The following is a 13151-nucleotide window of genomic DNA, read 5'->3' as shown; positions in this document are numbered from 1 at the left end:
TAGTTTGATTTTTTGTTCCGAAAAGCAAATGTATACACTTACCTGTTGTTTATATATGAATAGTGAAGCCGATAGTTTAAAGAAGTAGCGGTTTATAAAAAAATAATAATACATACTCATTTAAAGATATAAGAGGAAAATAATTTTATTTAACTTAAAATAAAATTATGCACTTCACTATTTAACATTTATTCACTATCGGAAGTGTCAACAAATAAGTTCCAACGATGCCGTTTTGTTAATATTGGTTGTACATTACAATTTACAAAATTGATCTGTCCCGTATAACGCGATTTCTTACAACGTGGAAACGTATCCCCCCCCACAATTGTAATATTTCCCCTTATTATTGGGGAAACAGGGTAGTTCGTACCCCAATAAATTTTCTCCGGGCCCGAATAAAAATCTCCAGCTTCCTGTAGAAGATAATGGAACCCGAATCGGTTGGAGAAAAAAATTCGGACTTCAGTTAACAAGTTTCGGGGATTGGGCTAAAACAAGATTTTTTTTTGCACGGATTTACCGGTGACCCATAATAAACTAGCCATACAATGTTTCCATGGGTCTAATCGTGTCAATGTAAATTTCAGAAATTCCAAAACTCAACCAAACTGTTAAGTAAGCTGCGGAGAAATAGTTTCCAGAATGGTCGGTCCCTTTATTCCTAAGTGCTTAGTAAAGATGTTTTAAATTCCTTACTATTTTGCACAAATCCATTGTCGATCAAATAAAATTTGACAATTGGCATTCTAATTTTAAATGAAAATTTCGGAGAGTTTATGAAAATACAATATCAAAACCCCATTGGAGTTAACCAGTTCGATTTAACACCTAAATCCTTATGCTAGACAATGGAGGGAAGATAAAATGAATACAAAGGAGGTTGTTAACTGCAATAGTAATAATTTATGAATCTCTTCGCTGCACTTGTATATTGGTATGCTGACGTCTCGCTGCCGCTTGCTTCATTTACATATTCGTCGCGCACCTACTTGCATTTTCCCAGTCGGCCATAACATTAGCACCAACAGTGCGTAAAATTTATGACGAATAAACTAGTTCCACAGTACTTGCGGCTTTCCGGAGTTTGCTTGGTTATTCTGGTTGTTTACTGGTTACGTGGTTCGTAGATGTTCGCCAGGAAGATGACTGCCAGCGGTAGGTTGCATTTTTTTTTACGTAATCACTAAACCAAACAAAATCCCCAAAATGAACTTAACTAAACGAAATCGGTTCCCCTCACAACGTAACCAAATTAATTAAAAATTGCTTTTTCTGCTTAAGCATTTTAATAATTAAACAACAACTTTAAGAATATTAGGAGGCGAGATAGCGTGTCGATGGCTGTAAATTAGGATTATCATTTCATCTATATTTAATGGATTTGTGAAGAATCTAGTACGAATTATCGAAATTATAATAGCCCGACTATTTTTATGACGTTACGTAGCTTAAGAAATCGGAAATATAACGAAAATATTATGGTTAGGCTATTTTTATTGAAATATATTGCGATAAATTTGTATTTTGAGTTGGAAACGTTAGTGTCAGATTGCCAGTTTAGTGGGAAACCTACCGTATCTAGAGCATTGAGCTATTACGTAGTAAAGTATACTTTGGCTATAATAATTGAACGGCAGCCCCCTAAGAATCAAGTGAAACCTGTACGTGCCCAAGTAGGACAATAAGCTCGTTGTTTAAAGTTGTAATTCGACGAAACATTACCATAATCGGCCGCAACCTCACTATTAACTCGTATTACCTCTGTGTGCATTACAAAAGCTTTGAAATTTAATTCCTATTATTAATTTTATAGTTAGTTAATAAGGGAAACGTGTTTAAAACTTCTGTTGTGTTGTTGTATATGTAGTTCGGCCGAAATATTATTAGATTAAAAACTCTTGACATTTTTAATAAGACGTAATTCGACATCAGCGCGACATAAAATCTTTCGGGTTGGAAAAATCAAATGGAGCATGAAAAATTCAGCATCGAGTTGCATAATTTTCCCGACTGTTATAAAAGTTTTTTTTAAAAAATAAAATTTCGTATTTCTAATTACGACATAATAAATAAAATTGTGTGTGGCGCCATCTGTTACGAGATTTTGTTATAAAAAGCTTTTATATTTTTAGTTGTTATCGAATGGCAAAATACTTAATTTTGAGGGTAGCGATGCGTTTTATAAAAAATTGTAAATGGTAATAACGAATAACAACGTTAAGTCCCACTCTTCTCGAGATAAATGCACGCGGAAGCATAGGATAACATTCTGAGAAATTGCTGGAATAACTTGTTTATATTGTAAAATACAATATCGTTAATAGGTTTTCCTCTGCCAAACGACGAAACGAATCTCAAGTTATTTTTATTTATTTATTTATTTAATTTTTTGCTGTCGTTCTAAGCAAAATTATTGTAAAAACAGAAAATATTTTAGAGCTGAAAAGTTCTAAAATTATAAAATGGATTCCAGCAACGAGTTGCGTAACTTTTCCGGCGAAACGTACTAAGAGAGAGTGAGTTAAGATTGTGTGTGGACTATTGTGCGATTTTTATCAAAATACCTTTTGTATTGTAAACCTCATTAATTATCCTCAAAAGTAAGCCTTTTTGTCTTTTTATAAAGTTTTGAAGAAAGTTATAAATGCTAATAATGATTAAAATCTTAAGTTCGACCCATCTCGAGATGTGACATACTACACTCCCGTCGACCTTTACCCAAAATTTAATAGCATCGATGTTCTTTATACACAAGCCAATTTCGTTTTTTAATTTCCCGGCTGATATCTATACATAAGGGAACGTATTGGAATTTTGTCAGATTTGACCCTCTGAATTTTTTTGGGGGGGGCAAGTCTCCACGTTTTGAACCCTTGAACCCAAAAATGCAAAAACAAAAGGCAAAAAATCCCGTCGATATATATGTATATGGATAGGTATGTGTTGGCATCTATTTCATTTAACATATCAGGATGGGGTGAAGATTAAGAAAGGAAATTTGGCACGGTAGCTTGTGTATAAGGGGCATCGATGCCTTTAAATTTTGGTTGTAAAAGGTCAAGGGAGTGGTCACATGTCCTATCTCGCCTGGGGTAGGACTTAATGAAGATTTCGTTGGCATTCAGTTTTTCTTTTTTATAAAACACTTTTCTTCCTTCAAAATTAAGTCTTTTGCTATTTTATAATTAAAATTATACGTAGCGCTGTCTGTTATAAAGTTTTTCTATAACAAAATCTTATACTTTTATTCCTTCATAATAACAAAAGCTATTTTTAAAATAAATCTCATAATAGCCGGGAAAATTACGCGACTCGCTGCTAGATTTTTTAAAACTACCATCTTATTCCGAGAGATTAAACAAAAGTGGACTTCACGCACGCAATTCCCTGTTTTTTAGGGATCCAAAGTCTCAACATGAAATTTGCAAAGACACCCAGGAGGGCCATGTTAATATCTAAGCAGAATGATGTTACGGTCTAATAATTTAAACTATGTCACCGGCCAAACAGTCATCTGGCATGCGCGAAATTTTCGTTATCCCTTGTGTATATAGGATGTGTACCGTCATTCGCTAGTTCATTGCATGCGCGATTGCAAAACACAATTGTGATATGGTAAACTAACCTGTGAACCAATTTTTACAGTACGTACAAAATAAAGTAATTCGACACTCGCCAGATTATACACACTACCGTAAAAATATTTCAATTTAAGACAACGGAGAACACTAGTTTTAGTGTCTTTATAGATTAAATATTTAAAATAAGTTAAATTTGACACGATTACTTTCCCGTGTTAATATTACATTATTCGCAATACTTTAATCCGAACCTGAACAGAACTTACATAAATACCATAAAGACTGCTTGACTAAATGATAACATTTTTAATTTATCTATTTGATGTTATATAATAGAATTTTACAGGGACAATTACGATATGCAGTTTTTGCTTTGTTACTAAACTCGATTTACCTGTTTTAATGGTGTTTTTCTCATGATCCAACAGTTTATTTCTTCTCCTTATAAAAGTTAAGTTTTGAAGCAACATAACTTTTACTACTTTGTGTATAACAAAGTAGTAAAAAGTTCAAATATTGAATTCCCTGATAATTTAAACATTGGAGTTAGAATTCAATGAAAATTCATCATAAGGTTTTCTCATCATTTGTGTTCCTTCGTACAATGGCACTGCATATTCTAAGATGTACTGAGAATCGAATTGTGCGGTGGGAATCCCATATTTGTGCAGAAATTAATTGTCTGATTTCGGGTTTTATAAGTATCTCTCTTCTGGTTAAAGTTAAAATGTTTACCTAAATTATGCAGTGTATGTATTAATCAACCCACGAAGAGAGCTACGGAAGGAACGTTGGTAAAATCATTTGTACCAATATATACAACAGATAACAATAACCCACAAATCCGCAACCTCGGTGCACTTGTAGTAAATTATATCACACGCAGTGCACACTTCATATATCTAACAATTAAGAATCGTATTAATTTCAGTCGTCGTTCAATCTTACATGTATATAATTATTATTGTCCTTATTTTCCACTTGTCTTATAGTAACACTGAGATTTATTGGCTTGGCCAAAACAAAACTGTCAGGCCTTATTCTAAGGTTCCCCCCATTGCACGAATATCAATGTTTTCTTTGGCGATGTTCTTCTAGTATGATACAAATTTTTTTGATCTTTTGTTAACAGTCTCCGTAAGAAATACTAAAGAAAAACTTTTACAGATGAACTTAGTTTAAGAAATAGTTGTTAAGTTTAATCTGACATCCAAAATAAAGTATATTTACTGTGTCAATATTTTACAGAAAGCTGACGTACTGCCGTGAGTTCCGGAAGCAGAAATAATTTTGATAGATCTTTGGGTAAGAATTTTTCATTTTAACAATTTAATCATTTTAAATTACACTTATTAGTACAGTAATAAATTTAGGGTGCAAAATGTATATAATTAATTTCGATAACAATTTATCAAAAGAAACAAGACGAAATTTAGTAATTACTAAGTTTTAATCTCGAGAAAATTACAGTTTTTGCAGATGCATTTGTTTTTTTACATGGCACGTAAAATGGAGAAACTCATTTATAAATAGTGTAAATTTTGATATCAAAATTGTCACAAAATAAGGCAACGTTATAGTAGAATTCTGGATTTGATGCCAAAGTATCGAACTGTCCCGATTTCTCTGGAACGGTCAAATAATTGACGTAGTAAATAAGTACTTTTATAATCCTTTATGATATAACCGAAGAACTTTTTATAAATCAGTTTTGTCCTTTTGAAATGGAAGATTCTTATAAGAATTGAGAAGAGCGTGTGTTGTGCTATACGTACGTAAAAAACCGGTCCTCGTCCTTTTGGGAATCTTGGGCAGTGTTTTGACTTTGGTTTCGAGAACGATACATACGGTATAAAAGGAATATAAAATATGCGAGCGAGTCAAAATTCTTTTGATTGACTACATCCTATAAACATTCTTTTCTCAAAATATCTAATGTTTAAGAGAAATCTTGATATTATTTGATATGAAACTTCTACTTACATCAAATAAATAAATGTGTGTGATATTCAATGTTTTTATTTTGATATGGAACCTTAGTTTTTTACCTTAATGAAATCTTCGGGTTACTTTACACGATTGTCAAATTGTCCGTTATAAGACGGGTAGATTTTTTAATGGCTGCTGTACTTACGTCTATTGCCGGTTAACGTATATCCTCCACATAAAGAGCAATGCATTCCTTTCAAACTCCATTTTCTAAGCATGAAAACAAACGAGATGGCTTCCGACTAACAAACTGCCGATTTAAAAAGTCTCGGTACGGTAATTTATCCGATAATAGTTTGCCAAATAGTAGGCAGGAATGTATCTTGCAGTTTTTCTTCTGTGATTTAATTATTGCAGTTACTTCATATTTTTTTTCATACTGATGAATAATTCTAGGTTGTTTTTTCTTGTATGAGTCTTTAAGTACTAATAGCAATGACTCCTCATTTTTAATGTGCCTGTTACTGCTCCATTTTTTTTTTTAGTTATAATAAATTGTAGGATTATATTTTGGTCTTGCAAAATTCATATTAAAATTACCGAACTATATATCAGATTTTTTCCCAAAGAAACTTAGCAAAATAGTTGCACGTTTATAGAAAAGTCGTCGGCTGCCTCAGAGAATTCGACCTACGTACACATTCACAACCTGATGCTTCTTCTACGGAGGATTGCATTGTTTTAAAAGTGCTGTCCGTCATAGTAAAAACATATTGAGCATTTATATTCTATTTACACTTGTACATTATAAAAGGATTTAATGTTCTAAAAATTCTGTTAAAAACTAACAGAATTAAATATTTCTAAAAATCCATCAAAAATTACTTTTGATTATCCTGGAGATGAATCATTTGTTGCCCCTTCATGAAAAGAAAAGGAAAAAAAAAATGTAATGTAGATATTAAATATAACCTGAACCACGGAGATAACTTACCAGTAGGCAGCATGGGGTCGCACTCTGTTGCATTTTCTACTCTTGGTGACACACTGACATCTAGACAATAAAAAAAAGTCAATCAATTTGAGGAAAATTTATACTATACTCTGGACAAAAGATTCAGACACATTATTATTACAAAACTAGACATATCTTTTGATATTAATCACTTAATGCCATTACATGAAAGTTATATTTCACATAAGTTACAGATCCCCGTAACATTGGTTTAGTTCTTATTTTAAATATCTTGTTTTGAAGCCTGATGATCGCTTTTAAATATTTTGTTCACTGTTAATGGTTGCATTTTTCTTACAGGTAAAAACCACCACCTGGAGAGAGTCAGATTCTGCAAATGTTCTATAAATGCAACTGGTGAGAGGGTGGAAACACCACATAGATACTCCCAGTAGATGTACAGTACATTGAGGCAACCAGGCATTATCCTGCTGATAAAGGCCCTCAGAAAATATGACAGCAAAGGCAACACACCACTATATTAAAGGTAGACGAATTGCATTCTAACAACCTAGACATAGTCTCTCTCTAACTTACTCGGGTGAGTAATCCGGATATCTTTGTCAATTAACAAATTCAACATAATTGCAACAGCAGTGCACGACTCTACTTGAAGTTTGTATGTTACTTCCTGGTTTCAGAATGCCTGAGAAAGTATCTCTCTCACAAGGGAAATATTTAACACATACAAAAATAAATGCAGCACTTATTTCTGTTAAAAATGAGGTTTGTTTTTGTGTCCAGCTCCTCCAATTGACAAATAATGGCCTACATTCATAAGTAAGACACACCATTTCCTAGCTGCAACTGTGGCAATGTGTTGACACTCAATTTCTTTTCATCATATAGTTCAAAAACATATTAGAAAAATTTAATTTTTTTCTAAACGTTTTTATAAAGTATCTAAGAAACAGTTGTAGTGGAACATTACTTACGTACCTTTTATGACGACGATGATTGACTTTTTGTTCTTGTTTTTAAAGTAAACTTTTGATTTCATTTTTAGATGTAAACAAATATTAATATTTTCTCAATGACTATCTTTTATGTGGTAATAAAAACTCCATAATCAACCTCATAAAGAATTTCAATAACAGATATTTTTAAAGTCAATCTTTACAAGAAATGACTTGTGAACTTGTGTGGAGCGGTGGTTTCCTTATTATGAAAAACAGTTGGCTGAAGAGGGATGCGGTCTCCCATCCAAAATGCATTGCAATAAGAAGAGATTTTTAGAGTTTGATTTAAGTGGTCTTGGTTTTTTAAAGACAGATATAACAAAATTGTTAGGTGGTTTTATTAGTCAAAAATTAAATGTTCAAACCAGATTGATAAAAATACTGGTCAGAAAATAAAACATATAAAAAAAACATCCTCTTATTACCACTTTTCCAATGGGAAGTACTCGTGTTTGTGTGTGTCATAAGTTTGAGGCATTTTGTGGCACTTGGAGCAGCCAGACAAATATATATATCTTGTATTTGCTTTTCTCAGAAACATAAATGCTGTTTCGAGAGCTATTAGACTTTAATATTATTTCACGTGAGGGTTTGAAGGGTTCTCTTGTCAGACTATTAATGTTAAAATTGATGCGATATCTACAATAATAGAATTATTATTCAATGATAGATGGGATGGTTTCTGGTCTTTGTTTTGATCAAATGTACAAAGATATCTAGCTATAATTTCACGCTACCCTGCAAATAAAATGTTTTTAGCTTACTGGCCAAAAAATTGAAGGGCTAATATACAAATTTACCTTTAAAGGTGAGATTTTTACCCACTTGAAAAGGTGTCTTGACTGATAAATTTTATTTTTATTTTTAATTTATGGCTGGCCATTTTGTTAAAATGAAATTTCGAGTCAAATTCTTTTATTTGTAGTGCCAGAGATGTTAACATAAGAGAGCGATCAGTAGTGCAGGGTCTTATGTCATGGTTGGAAAGAAAACCCCCATCCATACCTGCTTATGATTTCATCACTCCAAATTTAAGATATTAAAAGATTTTATTCTAATTATAATGGTACTTTTCCACTTGGAAAAGCATGTCTTGATGATCTTAAGCTCACACATATATACAGGGTGGGCCAGCGAAAACGAAACGGCAGTGTGTTCGTGTTCGTCCAAGCAAAGCGCTCGGACAGGTCGATTTTACTCTCGAGGGGACATCTTTTGCAATAAAGTTTTTGCGATTCTGAATACAACAGACAACAAAAAATTTTAAAAACTCATTTATTTTGTATTAACTAAACAAGCATTTATTTCAAAAAAAATGTTTGTATTGTTTAGTTAATATTCAGAATTGCAAAAACTTTATTGCAAAAGATGTCCCCTCAAGAGTAAAATCGACCTGTCCGAGCGCTTTGCTTGGACGAACACGAACACTCTGCCGTTTCGTTTTCGCTGGCCCACCCTGTATATATGTAATAGAAAAAAAAACTATTGAAATTTTGAATAGTGTTTTTTTAAGGCTTTTCAGAGCACATAATGCAACCTTTTCTGACAGATTTTAGCATAGCATTTTGTCCACCTAAAATTTCTTGTTGTTGCATTAGTGTGCTTATTTGAGAACAAAAACTACAAAAAGTCTTTTATAGACCTAGAAGGATGTCTGCAATTTACATGTGACATCTCTGATTATCTCTCACAAAGGACTTGTGAGAGATAATCAACAAAACATTATAATTGCATATCTAAAAAAGCAAGTTCTTGAAAACACTTTGATATTGGGACTTCATGCCATTTAATTTAAACAGTGATGATGAACCAATTATTTTATTCTAACAATAACACATTACATTATGTAGAAAAATGATTTTTCTGTATTTATCACCTTCTGAGAAACATCTCAGCCTCCAATCTATCAATTTATCTCATTTATTTCCAGTTGAATTCCTTTCACATTAGCCCATGCTATCACAAAATCTGAATGTCTCACTAGAAGAACCCAGTCAAAGACATTATTCTGTAAACAAAACAACATTCTTTTCCTAATGTTTAGGAGTTTCACTAAAGTGGCATTTGTATCATTTTACTAGCAATGAACTTCCATTTCCAATGCTTGTTAGTTTCACAGGGCAAAGAAAAGACATCAGGAAGTGGATAGAATCTCCCAAGTGAAGCTATGCTAAGACCAGTAGCAAAAAAGCTTATAATGGAAAAAAAATACCAGCTGTAGTCTGTCTGACATAACAAAATTTTCTGGGTTTGAGCATTTCTGGTAGAGATTGAAAAATGAATTAGATGAAACCTCATTGAGCTGTTGTTGAACATGCAATGGCTTGAAAAAATCCAGTGTGTACAGTAGACTCTCGTATAACGCGGGGGATACATTTCACATTGTAGGAAATCGCATTATACGGGACAGATCAATTTTGTAAATTGTAACGTACAACCAATATTAACAAAGCGGCGTCGTTGGAACTTATTTGTTGACACTTCTGATAGTGAATGTATGTTAAACAGTGAAGTGTGTAATTTTATTTTAAGTTGAATAAAATTAATTTCCTCTTGTATCTTTAAATGAGTATGTATTATTTTCTTTTTATAAACCGCTACTTCTTTAAACTATCAGCTTCATTATTCATATATAAACAACAGGTAAGTGTGTACATTTGCTTTTCTAAACAAAAAATCAGAAACTATGTGAAAATGTTAAATTTATCTTATGCGTTATACGGGGCTGTATGAGTATTAGTAGCAATTTTTTTGTTGCGTTGTACAGGAGTCTACTGTATTTGTAGAGTCCATTTACACATCTAGATTTTTCTTAGGAAATGTAAATACTTAATCTCCAAATAACTCTGCACGGGTATCAGGTATATAAATAATTCGTGGACATTGGTTAAGAAGCATACTTCAGAAAAATAGTAATAATTCTAGTGTTTTTGTATTAGTTCCATGGGAGGAATTTAACACTAGAGATAATAATCATCAATAAATTTTTATAGATGCAGCTAGCTATGCTATAATTTTCCGTATTTTCTTTAAAATTATTTGCCTAGTCAGTCTACTGTGTGATCCATTTGAAATGTTTAGTAGCCAGTAATTGATTACTTTGTATTAAAATACAAAGTAATCAATTACTGTCAACTTTGGCACGGTATATAAAATGAAAGAGTATTATTCATGTTCTGGCAAGTTTACGAGTGTTAATATGCTCCATTGTGAAATGTTATCAGAACTTCCTGGAAGTCGGTCTGACTTTGCCTCACACATCAGGAGGAAGTGTATGTGACAGGAACATAGAGGACACTGGATTGTGTGTCAATACATGATGTTTCCACAGCACATTGTCTGTTTCCTCTGTCACACATATAATCAGTGGATTTTCTTTGAGAGATTGAACAATGCTATCATGCAAGCCTGAAAGCCATGTGATGTGGAATGAGTTGTAATAAAATGTGCAGGTTTCATTTTCATGGAGGACACTGCATGGGGAAAATTATCTAGACATGCAGAGTGTAATCTTCCAGCAAGACAATATTCTGCCACTTTAAAAATACATGCACTGTGATTGACCAAATGCCACATTCAATGACAACTAATGTGGCCATAGTGGACCCATTACATGATATACAAATTCCCTGGACTATGTGAAATCAACAGTATATAGCCAATTTCCGGCAGCTGACTAAAATGGCTACTGTGCATTGTCCACCATTGCAGTAATGTTAATAACCAGTAATTGAATTACTTTTTCTGCTATATCACTCTGCAATGTATTCAATTATTATGATACATGATCAGCATTCCAACTGAATATTCTTCCACACTAATTTTTTAATTGAAAAAAAAATTGTATAGTAGGTTTCAATGCAACCTATTTAGGAGGAAATATTTAAGCATGTACAAATGTGTGTGTGGTTTTTTAAACATTATGGACGATATCAAACAAATAATAAAAATTAATCATTTGAAAATTATCTTTGGATTGCCTTAACTAATAACCATGATTTTTGTTTTTAGAACAAAGGTGTATGCATCACAACATTTGGCTAATAGATAAATTCTATAGAGATGGTATCATAAAGTATGGCAGTAAACAACTTTTCCTTTTCATAAATACTTATAGTAATCTAACAGAAATTTCTTTACACGGGATAGTTACAATTATAAAGAATAAAGCAATAATTTTAAAATTCTCACCTTGTCTGTCATTTCTTTCTAGATTGTTAAGTGGAATCATTTCATTATTGTTACTAGAAATTTTGGCTGTCTGAAAAATATATATGAAATTAGTTAGTCAATTTTAATAAACAACAGCTTTACTGATTTCAAATTTTACCTGGCTAAGTTTAGGATCGTCATCTTTCAAGTATTCATTTAATGGATTAACACTAATATTAACTTTCTCTTTTCCTTTCAAAAATCCATTGGTTGAAGGTATGTGACCGTTAGTGTCGGGTTTTACTTGAAGTTCTAAAGTAGTTTGATTTGCTGGACAGATTGTATGTGTTAATTTAATTTTAATTATTAACATTTATTCTATTACTGACCATAACTTACTTTGTAAATGTCTTCTTTGTCTCTGTTGTTTCTGAATACATAGTACCATAAAGATCAGCAAGACCAACAGCATTATTCCCAGAACACTTCCAAGAATGATATAAATGAGTTTGCTACTTTCCACAGATTTTGTAGCTACGCTTTTGCTTCCGTCATTAGTTGTCGACCTATCTTGTTGTGGTTTGTTATGATAATTGTTGACATCTGTAATCTGGGATGCTATAAATATATAGTGTTTTTTGGTTTTGCACAATTAATGCACTTCAAAATTTTTTCTTATCATCTTACCTTGCAGTATTCAATATATTGAGAAATATATAAATAATACTTACGTAATGTTTTGCATGTATAGATATTGGAGAAATCAGATGTTCCGTAAATGTTAAAACACTGCATTTTAATATCGTATGGAGTTTCTGGAAGCAAATGAGATAAAATGTGCGATCGTGTGTTTGATCCCAATACGATGACTTGTGAATATTCTCCGGCACTATGCGTGGCTCGATAATAAATAAAAAAACCTTCGACCGGAATCGAATCGACTTCTTCGTACTGAAAATATTTTTATATATTAATGCGTATTGCAGTTTAATTTAAAACTTTCTACAAAAGGACTTACTTTCCAGTGTAACATAATGGCCGACTGACTGACGGCTTCGGCTTCCGTTATTGTCGGTCCCGATTCCGGTTTTTTTACCGGAGGATCTTTATGAAGAATAAATTTTGCAGAGCTGGGACCCATTTTATTATCTTGATTAGCATAAACAGCTGCAATTCTAAATCTATATCGTCCACCTATTTGAAATTAATGTAGACGGTTTTAATTTTTATAAATATTTTTCACGTATATTTTGTATTGTAATTTTAGACAAAAATATTCGTCATTTATTTACCAGTTTTCAGTCCACTCACTGCATGGGCATGAAGATGAGCTGCTATGTCTTCATCAATTGTTATCCAGACATTTCCCTTTTTCCCCACTTCTTTATACTGAACACGAAAAAATATTATTGGCAGACCATCATTCTGTGGGACATTCCATCTCACCATTACAGAATTGTCCGATAAACGAGTAACTTCGGGTTTACTGGGTGGCATCATTTTTACTAAAAA

At 32.5% G+C, this 13151-nt stretch overlaps 2 protein-coding genes across 5 annotated transcripts in view; both read right to left on the bottom strand.

The window, feature by feature from the left end:
* Positions 1-13151, bottom strand: part of LOC136980973 (transmembrane protein 50A) — a 240695-nt gene that overhangs the window by 31735 nt on the left and 195809 nt on the right. The gene's annotated exons all lie outside the window — the stretch shown is intronic.
* LOC136980964 (interference hedgehog-like) overlaps positions 5016-13151 on the bottom strand; it is a 44621-nt gene continuing 36485 nt past the window's right edge. For all 4 annotated transcript variants that reach the window (XM_067277162.1, XM_067277163.1, XM_067277161.1 and 1 more), the window contains 8 exons: positions 12932-13144; positions 12658-12833; positions 12371-12590; positions 12039-12257; positions 11818-11969; positions 11679-11748; positions 6508-6567; positions 5016-6433 (listed from right to left, as the gene is read on the bottom strand). In XM_067277162.1, coding sequence (XP_067133263.1) covers positions 6405-6433; positions 6508-6567; positions 11679-11748; positions 11818-11969; positions 12039-12257; positions 12371-12590; positions 12658-12833; positions 12932-13144 — 1139 coding nt within the window. In that variant the 3' untranslated portion in view covers positions 5016-6404. The remainder of the gene's footprint in view (positions 6434-6507; positions 6568-11678; positions 11749-11817; positions 11970-12038; positions 12258-12370; positions 12591-12657; positions 12834-12931; positions 13145-13151) is intronic.

Source organism: Centruroides vittatus, unplaced genomic scaffold (genome assembly GCF_030686945.1).
Source record: "Centruroides vittatus isolate TY-2023 unplaced genomic scaffold, ASM3068694v2 contig_738, whole genome shotgun sequence".
Classification (NCBI taxonomy): Eukaryota; Metazoa; Arthropoda; class Arachnida; order Scorpiones; family Buthidae; genus Centruroides; species Centruroides vittatus.
This window is presented reverse-complemented; position numbering and strand designations above follow the sequence as displayed.